General features: G+C 44.9%; 2 protein-coding genes across 6 annotated transcripts in view; one reads left to right on the top strand and one right to left on the bottom strand.

Annotated features, from left to right (window-relative positions):
- Positions 1–2,227: 2,227 nt before the first annotated feature.
- On the bottom strand, positions 2,228–16,443 carry LOC138744350 (V-type proton ATPase subunit e 2-like). Of its 4 annotated transcripts, XR_011345449.1 has the most exons (5): positions 16,287–16,443; positions 13,915–13,962; positions 11,753–11,847; positions 6,416–6,486; positions 2,228–3,138 (listed from the first exon to the last, which is right to left on the bottom strand). XR_011345449.1 is itself a non-coding variant. In XM_069900351.1 (4 exons), the coding sequence occupies exons 1-3, from the start codon at positions 16,388–16,390 to the stop codon at positions 11,754–11,756; spliced, it is 246 nt and encodes an 81-aa protein (XP_069756452.1). In that variant the 5' UTR covers positions 16,391–16,443; the 3' UTR covers positions 5,951–6,486; position 11,753. The 4 variants fall into 4 exon arrangements, 3 of the variants coding, with proteins under 3 accessions (XP_069756452.1, XP_069756451.1, XP_069756450.1); XM_069900351.1 differs by lacking the exon at positions 2,228–3,138 and having other exon boundaries at positions 5,951–6,486; XM_069900350.1 differs by lacking the exons at positions 2,228–3,138; positions 6,416–6,486 and adding an exon at positions 7,558–8,747.
- Positions 16,444–19,801: 3,358 nt separating this feature from the next.
- pyroxd2 (pyridine nucleotide-disulphide oxidoreductase domain 2) overlaps positions 19,802–20,924 on the top strand; it is a 38,364-nt gene continuing 37,241 nt past the window's right edge. The window contains exon 1 of one of the 2 annotated variants that reach the window (XM_069900347.1): positions 19,802–19,868. Coding sequence is in view for 1 of the 2 variants with exons in the window: in XM_069900346.1 (XP_069756447.1) it covers positions 19,871–19,988 (118 nt within the window). In the remaining variant the exon portion in view is untranslated. Of the gene's footprint in view, positions 19,989–20,924 lie in introns of both variants that reach the window. The other variant, XM_069900346.1, reaches the window with a different exon arrangement.

Genomic DNA, 20,924 nt, shown 5'->3' with positions numbered 1-20,924 from the left:
CTTTGGAATTGGGCATCAGGAGCTCAGGACAGGTACTAGCTGGTTTCTAATAGTAGAATAACTAACAATATTCATAGATGAGAAATAAAAATATACAAATTCTTAAAAAGAAATTAACTCGGCAATTAATCCATGCTATTTTGGTCTTTATATTAATGATTTTGTTTATCCTAGTTGTCAAAGTTCATAAAACATGAGAACTTCAAAAGGCAGACTAACAGAAAACTATTCTTGAATTTCCATGTGTAGAGCCATGCTAAAATTATAGTTACATTTTGCTCAGGGTTCTCTATCAGGAAAGTACTCTCCTTCCAGGCAGTTCTTAAAGAGGCATGTAATCAACTTTATTATTGCTAGAGTTGATGCTATCTCTCAGAAGTACATTAATAGAGCTACTACCTCACAACCCCAGCAATCTTGCTTTGCCTTGAATCTGGCACTTTGCACATTCTCCCTGTGACCACGTGAGTTTCCTCTGGATGCTTCCATTTCCTCTCGAATCTCAAAGATGAGGGCAGGTCGATTATTGTGTAAGTGAATTGTAGAATCTGGGAGGAAATGATAGAAATGTGGGAAAATGAAAAAAAAGGACAGCATAGATTTGTAAAAATGGTTACAGGAAAGTCAGAGCAAACTTGATGGGCCAAAAGGGCATTTTCAATCTGCATTGTTCTCGTGGGAAGAAAACAGACACTGGAAGGTATATAGACTTAAATGGGTGTGAAGTAAAAGGTTTTAATGCTATGCTGCCCTTGGCAGAAGGATGCATTCTTCCAAGTGCCCTTTAGTTCAAAATGATTTGTGTGCCAAAATATTTTCTTTTATATTTGAGAAAATCAATCAAAGATTGATGTGTAATTAAAATAACTTTAGCAGTTTCAGGTTTTTTATTTTTTCTACAAAACATCTGTATTTTGACATCGAAGTTGGCAACTTTTTTTGGGAAGGGTGCAAGTAGTTGGACTTGCCTAGAGCACAAAATAGTCTGTTAGCGGCCCTGGTTGTGCAGATGAATTACTGTTCCTGGGACAGTGGGAGATTGGTGATTGGAACCTTGGGTGTAACCAGCACAGTGTTTCCTTTATGAAGCAAGAAATTCACAAAGATGCGATTTTTTGGTCCCACGGATCAAAGTGAAACCATGGCAACCATTGTCGACTGTGTCATAGTCGATTGTTCAGAGAGGAGGTAACACTGGTGTTTGGTCACCAGAGAGCAGGGCCCCAGTGTGACAATCTGCCTGCGTTCTTCTCCGGTGTAGCTTAGGGTCTCTCAAGGAATGTGCCCCTATTTCCTGAGCCTGAATGGTAGCTGTGTACAGAGAGGGTGTTTCAAACTGCGGTGGGGGAAAACACTAATGGGACAGAAGGCAGGGGTCCTGTCAAAGGAGATGAGGAGCACATTCTTTGATCAGGAGGTTGTGGCTCGTGGGAGTTCACTCTGCAGAAGAGCAGTGGAGGCGGAGGCTAGTGGGAGTTGGAAGAGAGTGGGGAAATGGTTTTGAGAGCAAGATTAGTCAGTCAGGATCTCACATTGTTTATTATCATGGGGACTGTAATGTGGTGAGAGTCTTTATTTGGAGAGCTATAGATAGAAGTTTTTTCCACTGATGTTAGGGGAGACAGGGCATAGGTTAAGGGTGAAGGAGAGAGGAGTGAGCTGAAGTGGTCTCAATTTTGCCCATTCTTGTTCATGCTACTGACCCATGACTGGAACAGCAGATCCATCTCCAAGTGCCATCAGGTTTTCAGATGACACAACAGTAGTTGGCCTCATCAGCAACAACGATGAATCACACCTGAGAGAAGAGGTAGAAAATGAAATGGTGCGAGAGGGCTAGAAATGACCACCCATTTCTAGAGGGCTAGAAATTGGCAAATTTCTACAGAGGTGTGGTGGAAAGTGTGCTGACTGGCTGCATCATGGTCTGGTAATGGAAATACTGATATCTCTGAATGCAAAGCCCTCCAAAAAGTAGTGGACACAGCCCAGGACATTACAAGTGAAACCCTTCTCACTCTTGAGGACATCTACCGGGAACACTGCTGTCAGAGGACAGCAGCAATCATCAAAGACCCTCACCACCCCGCACACACCCTGTTCTCAATGCTGACATCAGGAAAGAGGTATCGGTGCCACAAGACTCGCACCACCAGGTTCAGGAACAGCTGCTACCCCTCCACCATCAGACTCCTCAACAATAAACTCAATCAGGGACTCATTAAAGGACTCTTACTTATGCACTTTATTGATTTTCTTTGTTCTCTCTGCATTGCACTTTGTTTACATTCATTATGTTTGCAGTTCTTATTTCTTTACATGTTTACGCTGTGTACAGTTTAATTTTGTACTATCTATTAGTGGTGATTCTGCTGCACCCACAGGAAAAGAATTTCAGGGTTGTATGGTGATGACATATATGCAACTCTGACAATACATCTGAATCTGAAGACTTTTGTGTTTCACTATTATACTGTCTAGTCCCACTAATCTACACACATTCCACATCTCTCCATACCCTTCCCAATCATGTACCAGTCAAAATTTTTCTTAAATGTTATAATCAAGTCCACATTCAGTATACCCCCCAGAGGCGCTAGATCCATTTCAATTCACCTGCAGAAGACACCATTCCACAGACGATGCTATAGCCTTGTTGCTTCACTCCGACCTGGGCCACATATTCCAGGCTGCTGTTCATTGACTTCAGCTCGGCGTTTAATACAATCATTCCCGAGGCTAGTGGAGAAGATGTCCTTGCAGGGGCTCAACACCTCTCTCTGTAACTGGATTCTGGACTTCCTAACAGAAAGACCACAGTTTGTCCGGGACAATAGCCGAATGTCGAGCACTGTCACGCTGAACACTGGTTCACCTCAGGGGTGTGTGCTTCTGTTTACGCTACTGACCCACGACTGCATCGCCAGCTCCAGCTCCAACAGTGTCATCAAGTTTGCAGATGACGTAACAGTCGCCGGCCTCATCAGCAACAACGATGAGTTGCACCTCAGGGAAGAGGTGGAAAACCTTGTGAAAGGTGCAAGAGTAACAACCTGAGTCTCAGGATGGACAAAATGAAGATAATCGTGGACTTTTGATGGACCAGGAACAACCACCCTCCACTGCACATCAACAACTCTGTAGTAGAGAGAGGGGAGAGCACCAAGTTCGTTGGAGTTCACTTAACTAGTGACCTATCATGGTCACACAACATTTAATCACTTGTCAGGAAGGTACAACAGGGACTGCACTTCCTGAGAAGACTGAAGTGGGCAAGGCTGCCGGCCACCATTATGTCAAACTTCTATAGGAGCTCTATTGAAAGTGCCCTGGCCGGTTGCATCACAGTGTGGTTTGGTTGCTGCAGAGAAATGGATCGAAGGTCAATCCACAGGATCCCAAGAGCGGCAGAGAGGAGCACTGGAGTCTCCCTCCACCCATCAACGTGATCTACCAGGATCATTGAAGAGGGCAAAATCATTGAGCACCCCTTCCACCCTGCACACAGCATCTTTCAATTGCTCTTGTTGGGGAAGAGATACAGGAGGATCAGAGCCAGCACCACCAGGATGAGGAGCAGCCCTCATGCCCAACTCATTAGCAGTTTGGTGACTCAGAAGTTAAGAGGCCTGACTGAATGGTGCCTCTTGGACAGGTGGTAAAGGCCAACTCATTAATGCTGACTGGGATCACACAGTCAAAGTACAGTTGGGGGGGTGGGGGGAGAATGGAACTAGATGGAATCCCCTTGAACGAGGCCAGTATAAAATAAATGGGCAAAACATTTTCCTTCCATTGGACAGGAGCCTCACAGCTCCAGTGACCCTGGTTCAGACCCGGCACATCCCAGAGACGTGCAGGTTCAGTGGGTTAATTGGTTGCTGAACTGACTGCAGGGAAATTGATGGGAACGTGGGCTGGATAAAATGGGATTAGTGCAGGATTAGTGTGGGTGGGTCAGCATAGACCAAAGGGCTTGTTCCCTGCTATATCTTTCCACTCCACAGTTTGGGTCAGACTTGCCAGCCACAACCTCCAAATAAAGCATTACCTGGGACCCGATTCCAATAACCCTGCGGGAGGCATCAGTCTCTCAGCATCTGCACTGCCATGTTTAAATGTTCAGAGCAGACTCATTTCTAGGATGGTTCAGAAGGTGTATGAGGGATTGTGTTCAAGAGCCTTAAGTTTATGTGGCAGCTGTATATAAACTCTGGTTAGACTGCATTTGGGAGTATTGCGTTCAGTTCTGGTTGGCTCATGACAGGAAGGATGTGGAAGCAATGGAGAGGGTGCAGAGATTTACCAGGATCTTGTCTGGATTGGAGAGAGTGTCTCATGAGGCAAGGTTAACAGAGCTGAGGCTTTTCTCTTTGGAGGAGCGAAGGAGGATGAGAGGTGACAAGGGAGTTCTACAAGATTATGAGTGGCTGAGATAGGGTGGAAAGCAAGCACCTTTTTCCCAGGGTGAGAGTACCAAACACATCTATTCAAAGTGAGGAGAGGAAAGTTTAGGGGAGAGATCACAGTAGTGGGTACCTGGATCGCTTTGCCAGGGATGGTGTGGATGGTACAATAGGGACATTTAAAAGACTCTTAGACAGGCACATATGTGCAAGAAAACTAGAGGGTTATGTGTGCAAGGTAGGAAAGGGTTAGACTGTTGAGTATGTTTATATAGGTCAGCACAACATGGAGGACCAGAAAACTTTCCCTGTCCTGATAAAGGGATCTGGCCCAAAATATAGACCACACTTTTTCTCTCACAGATGCTGCTCAACATGCTGATTGTCTCCAGCAGTGTGTTTGGACTCAGCAGTACCCCTCACTGGGCGAATACTGCTCAAGGTCCATTTGCTTCCCCAAAACAATGCATGATGTCCTTTGCTGGTTTGAGACAAGAGCTGGTCTCCCTGGTAACAATATTTACCTCTCAACCACTAATAAATGGACCACAATTTTTTTTCTCTCCACAAGGTTTGCTTCTTAAAAAAAATTGGGAATTATGATAAACAACTTCAAGCTGAACACAAAGATAATTTCAGATTTTCTCTATCATGTAGGAAGTTGGAGAAACATTAAACATGCTAAATTCAATAAAAGTTAATTTAATCACATAACATACCTCTGAGCCAAGTTCTCAGGTCAACTGCACGTTGCACAACAAATGTAAGGAGCCCAGGGTGTGTCTTGGTCACCAATTTTACAACCAAATTAGAGCTCATAGGCTTTCTGAATAAGTTCAGTCATGCTGCATCTGAGCCTTAAGCGTATACTTGCCACAAATGTTACAATGTATCATAGCTTTTGCAACATTAACGAGACATTTCAGCTGTATTGAATCTTTTTGAAGACAATAAACGCTATTGTCTGAAGAACGTGTATCAACATGCGTTCAATCAATGTAATGCACAGCATCTGTATATGTGAGCTGCTCTTATAGCCTGTCTGCATCTACCCTGACTAAGCATGCCCAGGCCCAAAACCAGGTTGCACTTTCTGGTTTTGTATGCTTGAAGGATGTTGTCAATTAGCTGGATGTAATTTGGTGCTCTGTAGTTGCCAAGAAAATTCTCAATATTTAAAAATTAAATTTAAATGCCTTCTAAGCATGCCTAGACCGAAGACAACATTTGCATAGCACCTGCACTGACTGCATGCCCACACATACTTGGACTGACCAAAACAGCTTGCTTTATGGGCAATATATTAGAATACTTAAATACAACAGTAAATCACGAAATATTGAATTTGTGGTAATGACAAAGGCATAAAATATTTTTAAGACTGCTACACAGAAGGAACTCATGTCTTTCAATCAACTAAAACATAAATATGGAATGGCCAATGGGACCTTCTATTGTTTTCTCCAGCTAAGATCATTCCTAAGTGAAAGATGGGGACCAACGTTGACCGACCTGAAACTAGTGAAATGGAATGAATGGTATCGGTGGGAAATACACCCAAATTTATTACCAAAATGTACTATGCTCTCCAAAGTGAAAGTACAAAACCAGGTTTACAGAGATCAAGGGAAAGACAGGAGTCAGACTTAGGTGTAATCTCAGAAAGAAGCTGGTCAGATTGGTGTAGACAGTAGGGCATCAATTATTAATACAAGATATGGACTAGTTCAGTATATAATTTTCTGCACCAATTATATCTTACTCCACAGAAGTTACATAGATCAAAAGCAGAAATTTCAGATGTGGGACTGAAATAGGAACTTTTTAACATGCCACATGGTCGTACATAAAGGTGAGATCATTTTGGCAAGGTATCGCAGAAAAATTAACCAGGATAACTGGAGTCGCCTTCATGGGTAACCCAGAGCTATATCTAATAGGCAATTTTATTGACTAAATAGCAAATATTATTTATAAAAATAGCACTGGCAGTAGCAAAAAAAAAGTACCGCGATCACTTGGAAGTCCAACTCCCTTCTACTCATAGCACGATGGACTGCAGAAATGAACAGCTGTAAACCTATGGGGAAAAAAAAAATCAGATACAACTTAAAGAATAAATATGACACCAAATATCTGGCAGCCATACCTGGACCATATAGGGGCTCAAATACAATAACAGAAAGGAGTATAAAGGTTGACATTATACATACCCTAATGTACTCTACATATTTAAAATATATGCAAGCTTTGGTGGTGTGGATCTGAATGTATAGAAGGGGGGGGGGGGGGGGGGAAGGGAGGGAATGTTTTGTTTTTGTTGTAAGGAAAGTTTAATATATTGTGTTATTGAAGATTACGTATATTTTTGAAAAAAAAAATCAAAAGTATTCAAATAAATGGACCCAGAAGTGTTCAGGATGCAAAATTTTAATTGTCCAGTGTAACTAATGATATTATGTTGCTGGTTCTGTGAGAACATTAAAGAGTACAGCACAGGAACAGGCCCTTCGGCCCACGTGTCAATTTAGACTAAATCCCATCTGCCTGTACCCAGAACATATCCCTCTATTCCCTGCACAGTCAGGTGTCTAGAAGGCTCTTAAACACTACAATTGTACCTGCTTCCACCTCTACACCTGGCAGCCTGTTCCAGGTACCCGTCACTGTGAAACAAAACCTGTCCCACACTTCTCCTTTAAACCTCCATGCTACCCCTCATCTTAAATGCATATATTCTAATATTTGACACCCCCTCCCTGGGGGGAGAGATTTTGACATTCTCCACTCTTCCCCCACCCCCCCCCCAAACAACGCCTCTCATGATTTTATACACCTCCATCAGGTCTCCCTCAACCTGACGCTCCATGGAAAACAACCCAGGTTTGTCCAACTCTCCCCGTAGCCGATTGTATACTAACGCTAATAAACGTGACAGCACTCTGCAGCCTTGTAGAGCTAGCAATGGAGTCACTGGGCCAAATGGCCTTCTTCCCTGCCATAACAATCTGCCTCTATTCCCATTTAAGTCAGCAGATTGCAAGATAGAGCAAAGCCTTTTTTTCATTTTGCTTCTTCAGCAAAGAATCACTGGGTGGGAGACGGGAGTGTTTGTGAAGGTACCAGGGAGAGGAATAAAAATCAATTAAAGTTGGAACACATCCTGATTTTATTGCACTGATCCAACAGTATTTTACTTTTAGCACTCAATAGTTGACAAAATAAATAATATTTTACAGATTTAAGTACATGTTTTATCACAACAACACAATTTGAATTAAACAAGAAAGTCTACAGATACTGGCGTCAAGAGCAACACACAAACGTGCTGGAGAAACTCAGCAGGTCACGGAGCAGCCAGAGGAAGTAAAGGATGACCAACGTTTCCAGCTTGGGCCCATCGTCAGGAATAAGAAAATAAATATTTTTGTTACAGCTGACGAAGGGCCCAGGCTGGAAACGTTGGTCACCCTTCCCTTCCCATAGATGATGCGTAACCTGCTGAGTTTCTCCAGCACCTGTGTGCACTGCACACAAAACCAATAATTTTATTTTAAATTAAGTCTTTCGATTTGGATCGAGGAGAGGCCTTCAAATTAAACAAAGCATCAATTCAAGCTTCATGACAGGAAAACATTATTGGACTAAAATCTCCTCAAAATTCTTAACTCCTAAATTTAAGGGGGCCACGATCTTCATTTCCAGGAGAAATTGAAACCCCAGACACTCTGGAGCGCAGAGAAGCCAGAGAGACTCAGCAGGTCAGGCAGCATCCATGGGGACAGAAGGATAGTCAACGTTTCTGGCCAGAACTTTGACATCGTGTCTTTGAGGATAGTTATTAACAGATCCTCTCTCTCTCTCTCCACGGACGCTGCCTGGCCAATGGAGCCTCTCTAGCTCCTCAGCGGTTACTTCCCCATTGCAGACTGGGATAAAGAAAATCTGGGAGTTTACTGGAGAACCTCATGAGGGAGGAAGAACAATCTCAGAATTGCAGTAGGTTTGCGAGGGTGCAGAGCGATGACAGGAAACTCCCCCCCCAGAAAAACTTGGCCAGTCAGCATCTGTGGAGGGAGAAATTCACACGTCAGTAAGGAATGTGAAACAAGAAACGGGGAAGAAATTTGGCACCAGAAAGCCGAAGGCGATACTGAGACATTCCCAGAGGTTGCTCTTCCTGTCAGCAGTGACCAATGGTAGCAGGTTAGGGAGCTGGTTACCCACGCACGGATAAATCTCTTCACTGAGAGCACTGCAAATCTTTGGAATTTTTTTTCCCCTCCAGATGATTGTTCATGCTTTGTCCTCAAGTGTTTGCAAAACATGGCACTCAGAAATCTGAGAAGATAAGGATGGGGTTTTTAAATTTAGACATACAGCACAATAACAGGCCTTTCCAGGCCATGCTGCCCAATTACACCCAATTGACTTACACCCCCGGTACGTTTCGAGTGATGGGAAGCACCTGGAAGAAACGTACATAGACACAAGGAGAATGTACAAACTCCTTACAGACAGAACCAGATTCAAACCTGAGTCGCTGGCACTATAACAGCATTGCACTAACGCTAACCATGCTGCCCATGGTGAAGGTGAGCCAAGTTGTTAGATCTCCTTGTCGTAAAACCATATTCAAGAACAATAGGCCATTAGGCCCATAGAGTCTGCTCTCACCATTCCATCACGAGCTGATCCATTCCCACTGAGCACCACTCCCCTGCCTTCGCCCCATAACCTTTGATACTCTTGACTGTTCAGATATCCATCCCAATTTCTGCCTTAAATACACCAAACTTGGCTTCCACAGACACCCATGGCAGCAAATTTCAGAAATTCCTCCTCATCTGTTTTAATTAGGTGCCCTTCAATCCTGCAGTTGTTCCCTCTGGACTCCTCTACCATGTCACCACCACAGAGCACCCAAGACATCATCTTCCAAACCCACTACCTCTACCAGCTTGAAGGACAAGAGCAGCTCCCATTTAAAAGTTGTCCCCCAAGCCCCACCCCAACCTGATTCGGGAATTGCCCTCCCTTCACCATCGCTCAGTCAAATCCTTCCCAAACCCATTGTAGCTGAAGCCTCCCCTCAAGCCATGATTCATGAGGACAATTCACCACCACCCTCCAAAGGGCAACTAGGGATGGACAATTGAATTCTGGCTCAATTTATGAACCCTACATTCCATAAGCCATAGAACACTACAGCTTAGAAACAGGTCCTTCAGCCCATCTATTATTCAGCCCATCAATCTATTATTCTGCCTGGTTCCACTGACCTGGACTGACCACATCCCTCCCATCCATGCACCTGACCAAATATTTTCTTCAATGTCAATATTGTCCCTGCATTCACCACTTCAACTCCCACCAATGCCTGTGTGAGAAGAAGTCCCTATTAGACATGTCCCCCCTTTCAACCTTAACCCATGTCATCTAGTTCTTATCTCATCCAACCTTAGTGGATAAAGCCTGCTTGCATTTACTCAACTCCCATATTAATTTTGTACACTATTTTTCACTGAAAACACACTCCAGGCCCTGCACCATTTATCGCTCACCCCCCTTCAATCACTGCAGAACCTACCCCTTGTAGTGTTGAATGCTTTCGAATGTAAACGCTTTCTGCAAGGTCCTCACCCAACCCATTTGTCATTTTAAAGACCTCTCAAACCAACATCAAATCATCAAATGAGAAAAACAACCTCAACCTGTTGAACTTCCTTTGATAACTACAATCCTTCTGATCCAAGGCCATCCTTATCAATCCTACTGGATGTTTTCTCCTGTGTTGTTGAGGGCATGTAGGGTCATTCCAATTCAAGTTTTAAATATTGAGATTCTTGGGATGGTGCATGGAAATGACACCGATCTTACAGACCATAGAACAGAAGAGCAAAGGAACAGGGCCTCTGGCCAGCGATTGGGACCAGACCTGGGTTCAAATCCTGCGCTGTCTATAAGGAGTTTTTACATTCTCTCCATGTCTACATGGGTTCCCCTGGGGGCTCCAGTGTCCTCTCACCCTTCAAAAACAGTTGTAGGATAATGGGGTGTAAATTGGGCACCACGGACTCGTAGGGCCGAATTGGCCTGTTACCATGCTGGTGAACATGTCCAAATCAAACTAAAGTTATGCTGCCTGCATGTGACCCAGATCCCTCCACAACTTTGCCCATATAGAGGCCCCTTAAACACCACAATTGTATCTACTTCCACCACTACCCTTACTGGCCTGTCCCAGCATCCAGCACTCTAAAATATTTGCCCCTGGGATAAAGACTAGCTACTGTATCTCCCTATTCATGGCTCTCAATTTTATAAACCTCCATCTGGTCTCCCCTCAGCCTCTGTTTGTTCAACCTTTCTGCATGTCTCATCACCTCTGAACCTCTTCTGTATCCCTTTCAAAGCCTCCACAATTTTCAATATGTATGCACATGCAGTCAGGAGAAAGGCTTTTTCTTTATACTCCTCCAGCCATGGCAAAAAAAAGGTAATTATAAGGAGTTTGATCGAAATTAACCAGCTGATGAGGGAAGTCTTGTGTCCAATCCACTGGACAAAGGCAGCCGCAATGTTGGTCCCTCACATCGAGTGGCGCTGACATATCCCCACACTGCCATCCGGTGGCAGCAGGCTCAGCTTTTCACCATCTCTCCTCCAGGTCTCTCTCTCACACACAGTCTCCAGCTCTCTTCCATCTCCTCCAACCGCCCCCCTCCCCCATCAATTTTAAATTTAGACATACAGCATTATGACAGTACATTTCAAATGGTGGAACGAAACCAGAGCCCTAAGGAAAACCCACGTAGGCATAGGGAGAACAAAACTCCTTACAATGCTGGATTTGAACCACAGTCCCAATTGCTGGTGCTGCGCTAAATGCTCTGCTAACCATGTCACTCCAACTTTCCTCTCTCCTGTCCTCCTATCCATGTCCAATTAACCTTTTGTCTGTTGGTCTGTACTCCTCCCCCTGCTTTTTTCCTTCCTCCCAGCCTTTTAATTCGGGCATCTGTCTCCTTTTTACTTGCACCTTAAGGGCAGCTCAGGCCTGAAACATTGGCTTTACCTCCTAAGACCTGCTGTGCTCCTCCAACATTTCTGTGTTTTTAACCCCAATCACAGCACCTGCACACTTTTGTGTTTCACTCAACTTTTCAATTCCAAGCCAAGTTTCCCTCTGAACACAGGTTCCCAGCTCGCACCTCTCAAACTATGTCCAGGAAAACAGAGTGGACAGAGTGGAGAGAGTGGGCATTCTACCCCACCACCCCCCCCCACACCTGCACTACAGGGGCACAGTTCATTCTACCAACAGCAGTCCCGCAAGGTCCTACCTCATTCCCAGAAGTAGCGGAGGTACCAGATGGTTTCGTTTTTGAGCTGGGGTCCAAAGAGAGGGTTCATCTGAGCCAGGATAGCAATAAGCCAGCTGCGGAACAGAAGGTGTGGGGTGTTAACATGACCAGAAGGCCAACATCTGATGCCCACCTCCACCAACTAATCCCAGAATAACCCGAAGTCTGACACAGGTTAAGTAGGTAATTTCTTTCAATGTGTTAAAATATATTGAATTATTGTACATTGATTTATCCCAAGCTAGGCCCAATTAGCAGTGATTAGCTGCACTCTGACACCAACACTACACAAAAGTGGTGGCTGCATTGTGTAACAGAAGTAAACAAGAAGCCAGCAGATGCTGGGGTCTAGTGCAGTACACAGACACACCAGAGAAACTCAGCAGGTCATGCAACATCAATGTCAAAAGGCAGTTCACATTCAGTCAGGAGTGTTGAAAATCAGCAGATGTCCAAATGCAACGGTTACGGGGGAGGACAGAGAGAAATGGGAAGGACTCAGCATTCAGACAACATCCATGGAGACAGATGGTCAACCAACGTTCAGGTTGGGATCTTTAATAAGACAAAGCAAGAAGGGGGCATGTCAAATAAATAAAAGGAGGAGGGAAAGAGGTGATAGGGAGGATAAGAAAGATGAAGAGGAGCGGGTAAAGGAGGGAAATAGTGGAATGAGAAGGAGGTGGGGGTCACTGAATATTTGAAAGTTCAATGCACGTGTCCAGGGGTTTAAGACTGCCAAGGAGGTATACGATGTGTTGTTCCTTGATTTCATGTCTGGCCTCTACCTGAGATTGGATGAAGCCAAGGAGAGACACATCCATGTGGGAAGTGTTGGTTGGGGGGGTGGGGGAGTTCAGTGAAGCAGGCACACAACCCACGCTTGGCCTCACCAAAGGAGAGGGAGCCTTACCTTGCCCACCGGAAGCAGATCGGGTCTGACAACAGGCATGTGAAACTGTCTCACCTTTCAGTGACCCTGGATTCGGGTGGCATGGGCACAAGTTTCACACTTTCTAGTTACAGCACCCGGTGGGTGAAGTCCACCTCTGAACTTTGACTCTGTATTTCAAATACCATATATGCCAGCGAATAAGACAACTCTGAATTTCCACCTACAGTTAGGTTTTGAGCTAAACTGCTGTTTAAGACTAGCCAAGTCAGGGACTTACCGCTGAGCAGAGGAGTGATCTGCTAGGCACATTTAATACACTAACTCAATATTTTAAAAGCAAATTACCCAGTAAAGGTTTACATTTTATTAGCACATTTTAAAACAAACCACCATCAGCTCCTTTAACAGGCCATTTAACAGGCAGTGGTTCTCAAACCTTTTTCTTTCCATTTACATCCCACTTTAAGTAATCCCTATCCCATAAGTGCTCTGTGATTAGTAAAGGATTGCTCTACACCCAATTGTTATTAAAACATTTTGCTTGAGAAAATTTGTTGTTGGTCCATTTCATTTGGAGTTATGAAACCAGGCACTTATCGAGACAATTAGATACGATTAAAACAGTGGTTTTCAAACTTTCTCTTTCTCCCACAACCCACCTTAAGCAATCTCTTACTAAATCACAGAGCACTTATGGCATAGGAATTACTTAAAGTGGTATGTGAGTGGAAATAAAAAGGTTGAGAACCACTGACGCAATGGCAGTCGGACTGGGCAGATAGACCCCACGGGGTAGTGCTGAGACTTTGCTGTTAAGGTTCAGATTTTATACATGGCTCGGGACAGCTGAGATTTCACTGTTTAGGTTTGTATTTTCTATTTGGCATACAAAACAACCCCTGGTTTTAGGGCAACATTTATAACATTCAAGGACTGCCCTGTACGCCAGCAGATACCTGCAGGTCTTGTGTTTTTAAAAAAAATGTTCATTCTGCCACTCACCCAGCCCTGTGTTCCAGTCCTCTCACCCCAGCAGGTCACTCATTGCCTCACACCCTCTCCTTCACCTCCACAGAGGATTTAAGTGTGCACCAGCCTCCAAGCTCACAGTTGAGGTTTGTCTGGGTTTTGGGGAAAGACTGTAATTCCCAGCCCATTGTCCTCCACTAACCCTCCCCCTCATTATCATTTCATAGAGATGTGCAGGGAACTACTCCTTGGTTAGTGAGAGTAACGTGGCACTTACAAGACGTAGCAGCAGACGGCTGTAGTCACGATCATGGTGATGGTCACCCTGCCGAACAAAGATCACGCTTCAATTAGCGACACTTCTTCAGAACATACAGCAAGGCCCTTCAGCCCACATAGGAAAAGGCCCTTCAGCCCACATAGGAAAAGGCCCTTCAGCCCACATAGGAAAAGGCCCTTCAGCCCACATAGGAAAAGGCCCTTCAGCCCACATAGGAAAAGGCCCTACAGCCCACATAGGAAAAGGCCCTTCAGCCCACATAGGAAAAGGCCCTTCAGCCCACATAGGAAAAGGCCCTTCAGCCCACATAGGAAAAGGCCCTTCAGCCCACATAGGAAAAGGCCCTTCAGCCCACATAGGAAAAGGCCCTTCAGCCCACATAGGAAAAGGCCCTTCAGCCCACATAGGAAAAGGCCCTTCAGCCCACATAGGAAAAGGCCCTTCAGCCCACATAGGAAAAGGCCCTTCAGCCCACATAGGAAAAGGCCCTTCAGCCCACATAGGACAAGGCCCTTCAGCCCACATAGGACAAGGCCCTTCAGCCCACATAGGACAAGGCCCTTCAGCCCACATAGGACAAGGCCCTTCAGCCCACATAGGACAAGGCCCTTCAGCCCACATAGGACAAGGCCCTTCAGCCCACATAGGACAAGGCCCTTCAGCCCACATAGGACAAGGCCCTTCAGCCCACATAGGACAAGGCCCTTCAGCCCACATAGGACAAGGCCCTTCAGCCCACATAGGACAAGGCCCTTCAGCCCACATAGGAAAAGGCCCTTCAGCCCACATAGGAAAAGGCCCTTCAGCCCACATAGGAAAAGGCCCTTCAGCCCACATAGGAAAAGGCCCTTCAGCCCACATAGGAAAAGGCCCTTCAGCCCACATAGGAAAAGGCCCTTCAGCCCACATAGGAAAAGGCCCTTCAGCCCACATAGGAAAAGGCCCTTCAGCCCACATAGGAAAAGGCCCTTCAGCCCACATAGGAAAAGGCCCTTCAGCCCACATAGGAAAAGGCCCTTCAGCCCACATAGGAAAAGGCCCTACATCTCTCAACTTCCCACTCCATGACACAAAATTTACAGCACAGGAGAAGCCGATTCTGACCATTTACACCCAAATTAAACGACACCCAAATTAAACGACACCCAAATTAAACTACACCCAAATTAAACTACACCCAAATTAAACTACACCCCATACGGTTTGAACATTGGGAGGAAACAAGAACACCTGGAGGAAATTCATGCTGACACGGGGAAAACATACAAATTCGTTACGGATGGTGCAGATTGGAATCTGGATCACTGGCGCTGCAATAGTGTTGTGCTAACCACGGCAAACCTTGAACACACGTCCTGTAGTGTGTGACATTTTACCCTGGGGAAGAGATTCTGACTGTCTACCCTATCAACACGTCTCATGGTTGATAATCCTCCATCTGTCCTCAGCCTCTGACGTTCCAGAAAAAAAACAACCCAAGTTTGTTCAACCTTCCCCATAGCTCATACCCTCTAACCCAAGCCATGTTCTGCTGAACCTCTTCTGCACCCTTTCTAAAGCCTCCACATACTGGTCACCCCAATTGCACACAGTGTTCAAAGTGCAATCGATCCAGTTTTATATCTCTGCAAAATGCTTTTGTACTCAAATGTCCCACCCAATGAAGTCACATGCCTTCATTACCACCATTTGTGTGGGTTCTTGGGCCTGGTGGCAAACAGCCTGGTCTCACAGTGGGAACAGATGGTCAGTCATGAGAGTAGACCAGTGAGGGGCTCAGTGGCTGAGGGACCTACACAGGCTGCTGGAGACTGGCTCATGGGACCAAGGGATCAGAACTGGGATTCAAGAGAGTGCTGAGGGCAAGAAGGGTTCCCAAAGGCCTCGAAAACTGGAGTCAAACAAGAGTCTGTGTGGATACAGAGGCTGTGGGAGTTCTGGAGGTGAATCCATGGACAACCAGTCTCTGAAGGGACTCTCCTTTGCTTCTCTTTCATACTGTTGGGGGCAATATTAAACTGTTTTATGGCAGGAAGAAGGCAATCTTGTGCAAGATTACATGTTCTATACTATTATACTCCCCTACCCCCCTCCCCTCCTCCTCTCCCTCTCTCCTCCCGCCCCCTCTCCTATCCACCCTCTCCTTCTCCCATCCACCCCTCATCCACTCTTTCTCCCCACCCCTCATTCCCCTCTCCTCCTCCCCTCACCTCCAATCTACCCACCCCCCATCCCTCGCCCCCACTGCCATCTCTCGCGTGTCATTCCCATTCTTCATCTCGCCCCCACTTCTATCCCACAATTCCAATCCCCCCCCCATCCCTTCAATTCCATCTCTCATCCCCACCCTTTTTTCCCCCCTACCTCACCCTCTGTTCGGGCCCTTGGGCACAAACCACGGGAGGATGCAGCCAATCAGCCCCCACAAAACCGTGAAGCAGATGACAGGCACAGTGACCGAACCCCCCGCCATTCCGTACACTCCCAACCCGACCCGCGGCTTGAGTGTCCGCTCGATACTCAGTGATCACGTGATCCGCACTAGTCCCGCCTCGTACTTTTCTATTGGTGGTCAATGACCACACTCACTCGAGCAGAATTCAACTGACCATTCAATTGGTTGTCGCACCCAGCAATCATTAGCAACTCCTGGTATCATTGGTTGTTTATTTATCACTAGCGTGTTTATTCCCCTTCGCTCCTGGGCTTCCCTGCACATCAAACATTATGATGTATAAATTTAAAAAATAACATTTTATACAAAATATATTCTCCAGCTGATCTAAAGGCAACCATTGGGTGATTGTGGAGACAACTATTCCTTTACAAAATGTGATTGGTTGCTTCACACCCACTGCTGAATTTCTGATTGGAGAAAATGCGTGTCACTCATGGGGAGGGAGGCGGGACTACCAAGGTTGGCAACATTGGGATACAGTTCAGCGGTAACAATAGGAGCTTTCAAACTGCCTTCTAAAATGGGGTTAACCAGGCAATTTGCCCGGTTAGCACCCCACTCACAAGGCAGCTTGAAAGGATCTGATCCGGTCAGCGGGCTCCAAAATCAACCGGATCCCTGCCCTATCTGTCAGGGAACCCGGTTAAACTTATCTAGGTAAGGAAAAAGTCAAGGCAATGTCTATAATTCATTATCCTTTCAGAAATCTGACGGCAGAGGGATAGAAGCTGTCCTTGTGCCATTGGGTGTTTGTCATTTGAACAACTTCCTACCAAATATAATTTACCATACACACATTTTTTTAGATATCTACAGATTAGAAATGTCCTGAATACGATAATGTCTAATTATCTATCGTTACAACAACCAGATTTACTTGACACTTTGTTCCAATTAAACCCCTTATTTTAAATTTGAGATCAGTCCCCATGGACAAAATTCGACAAACATGGGAATCGGAATTTCAACTAACATTATCTCCTGAGACATGGGGAAGAATTACTAGTTTTACGAGCCCAGAGGACCCCAAAACCCAACAGCAATAGATATTCACCAAGACAAATGGTTACTTAAAAATTTGCTTTTAATTATTTTTAAACATGAAAACAGAAGTACACTTTAACTTATTTACTTAACCTAACTTAACCCCCTTCTAATTCTAAGCACACATGTGTGTAATGTGTGTGTAAGTTCAGAAAAGTTCTTTGGTTCACAGTCCAATCTCACTTCTCATTCCTCCAAGTTTACTGGTTGCAGGCAATTCTTATACTGTGCACAGAATTTAACATTTATAAAGTTCACCAGGCTTTGGTGCTTGAAAGGTAAATGATTACTGCTCAGGAAGGTTGTTGTCGGTTTTCAGAGAGAGATTTGTTGTACATTTACTTCCATCAGCCACTTCAGTGTCTTTCTATTTAAGTAAAATGGCTCTTCTAGCTAAAAGTGTAGAAAAAGTTTTAATTGATTTGCAGAAATAGGTAAATGACCTACATCCGCAATTCCAAAAAGAGCAGTTAGGTTGTAACTGAATAACCAGTATCATTGATAGAGTTTTAAAAATACCTTTCCAAAATGTTTCTAGCATGGGACATGACCAAAACATATGAGTCAATGAAGCCACATCAATATTGCATTTATCACAAGTAGAGTTCGGATTAGGAAAGGTGCAAACTCGTTTATCTTGAGACATATAAGCTCCATGAGCTATTTTCAACTGTATTAAAGAATGATGTGCACCAAGTGAGTAAGTATGAACTAGTCTAGAGTGACAGAATATAGATAAGTTTTTGGGAGATAAATTGGGCCAGGGTTTGTTAGTGTAGGTCACATACAAACACTTTAAAACAGATCTTATTTAAAATGCCGAAGAAACACCCCCCTCAGGGTTCTCCAGATGATAACCCCTTTCTTTCAGGTCACCACAGAGTGCCTTTTTGTTTCTTTTATTCCAAGTGAAACATTAGATAGGCAATTTCTCTCCTCTTGCAGGAACCACAATGACTTTGACCAGGCTGAACTAAGCACTCACAACCCATCTTCCAAATGGTGTTTTCCAGTTCCAGTTCTAGTTGTTTCTGACATAAAACACTGTAGAACTGATCTCTGCCTCTCTCTTAGAGAGAAAGCCTGTTTGATTCTCTCTTCTTGCAGAACCACATAACCCTTTTAGAATAGCAAGTCCCCCCCCCCTCACCCCCAGACAGAATGCGGCTCCAACAAGCTAACAACAATCCATTAATGAAGTCTCTTGGGCACTCTCCAAATCTTTTGCAAAGGCAATGAGGCCCCAACATGTCTAGCTTTAGCAGAGTTCCAGAATTTTAAATAAGATCTGTTTTAAAGTGTTTGTATGTGACCTACACTAACAAATCCTGCCCCAATTTATCTGCCAAAAAGTTATCTATATTCTGTCACACTAGACTAGTTCATACTTATTCACTTGGTGCATGTAATTCTTTAATACAGTTTAAAATATCTTATAGAGCTTATATGTCACACACACTGATCTCACTGCTGCCATCAGGAAAGAGGTATAGGTGCCACAAGACTCACACAACCAGGTTCAGGAACAGTTGTTACCCCTCCACCCCTCAATTAGAGACTCCTTTTAGGATTCTTACTTTTCTGTATTTAACAGTCAGTTTGTTTACATGTGCTGACTAACTTACCAATGTATTCTGATATCTTCAATGTTTCACTCCAGCAGGGCATGGTACCCACCTGTGCCCATATGGGAACAAACTCAATCAGAGACTCATTTAAGGACTCTTGTGCACGATTAATTTTCTTTTTGTTCTCTCTCTGTATTGCACGGTTTGTTTACATTCATTTTAAGTTTACAGTTCTTTATTTGTTTACATTTTCTTTTTGCACTACCAATAAGTGGTAATTCTGCCTTGCCACAGGAAAAAGAATCTCAGGGTCATAAGTGATGTCATTTATGTGCTCTGAAAATAAATTCTGATTCTAGGTATGAAAACCACAGCAGCAAGATTCATTTCTATAATATTTATTATGCTATTGTTCCATTCCGGCTGAGGGAACTGCTGTCAGCCTGGTTTGGACCCAGAGGCAATGAGCCCGGTCCCGTTACCTTGTTATCGCTGAACTGTATCCCAATGTTACCATTCGTGCCTCGTCCTAAGTGCTTTCTCAAAAGTAGCATTTTCTTCAGTCCATCCTATCAAGATCCTTCGGGAACGTTGCAGGGTATAAGGAGGGAATAATGGGTAATGATAATTTATTTTCATATACATGAGTACATGGTACAGATGCACTGACATTCCTACTTGCTACAGCCACTCAGATAGGTAAAATACGTCAACTGGATGATCTTTCAGGCGAGACTTTACGTCTGTTACGCCTTGCTCCTACATTGACTAGTAGGCATGCGACGGACCAAATGAAAGCTGCGGGAGTCCAGTGTCCTGGTGATGCAGAGGGGAGGTCGGTCACAGTTGAACGGCATTGGGAGGAGCCGTTCCCGTTGCAGGTATGGCGACCAGTTGGGGCAGAGCTCGCCTCTGCGGAACCCTCCTGCGACTTCCCGGGACCCGGAACAGCGCTGGGACCGGGCTGCGGCCACAGTACGACGCCGTGGTCATCGGGGGAGGTGAGCGGCAGGCGTTCGTCAAACGACGTGACCCAGCGTTCGGAGGAAGGGGAGAGAGGGGACCCCGAGTTCCGACCGCTGGAGAGACTCCGCTGTGAACGCACTTTGTGGGGCAAGAGCCCTCTCACTGGCTCCTCTAGCGCACCTTCGTTTGTATGTGTGAGAGAGAGCATATGTGTGGAAGGGAGGGAGAATTTAGATGGAGTGAAACATGAAAGTCTGCAGATGCTGTCATTGTAGGACAGAAATGCTGGAGGAACTCAGCCGGGCTCGCAATGTCCATAGGAGGTCAAGCTATGCCGGGCTCGCAATGTCCATAGGAGGTCAAGATACATTACTAACGTTTTGGGCCTGGGTCCTTCTCAAGTGTAAGAAAATAACAAGCTAACGCCTGAATAAAATAGAGTGTGTGGAGGGAGGATGGGGAATTAGTGGAACACCTTGTATTCCACTTGGCAGTCTCCAACAAGACAGCATTAACTTCTCCAATTTCTGTTAACCTCCCGCCCTCGTGTTTCTCTCCTTCCCTACCCCTCTGTCCCCTTTCCTCCAGCTTCCCACCCCCTTCCCCTCCTGAAGCCACCTTTCTTAGCACTCTGCCCTCTCCAACCCAACAAGTCTGCTTTCAATGGCGCCCCTGTAGAGGCTGTTGAGGGATAGAGCGAACATTCTGAAGTTCCTCAGCCTTCTGAGAATGTACAGGCATTGGTGCTTTCTTGACCATCACATTAATGTGTTTGTTCTGGGTCAGGTCACTGGAGATATTTATTCCTGAGAATAAGTTATTGACTCTTTCCACTTCAGTGCCATTAATGTGGACGGGGATGTGGACTCTGCCCCTTCTCCTGAAGTCAGTGATCAGTGAGAGAGAGAGGCTGTTATCTTGGCATCATGTCTATTACTCTTTTGTCCTTCATCTCGTAATTATTTGACAAC

Source organism: Narcine bancroftii, chromosome 10, assembly GCF_036971445.1.
Source record: "Narcine bancroftii isolate sNarBan1 chromosome 10, sNarBan1.hap1, whole genome shotgun sequence".
Taxonomy (NCBI): Eukaryota; Metazoa; Chordata; class Chondrichthyes; order Torpediniformes; family Narcinidae; genus Narcine; species Narcine bancroftii.
The sequence above is the reverse complement of the archived record's forward strand: the minus strand, read 5'-3'. Positions and strand labels throughout refer to the sequence as shown.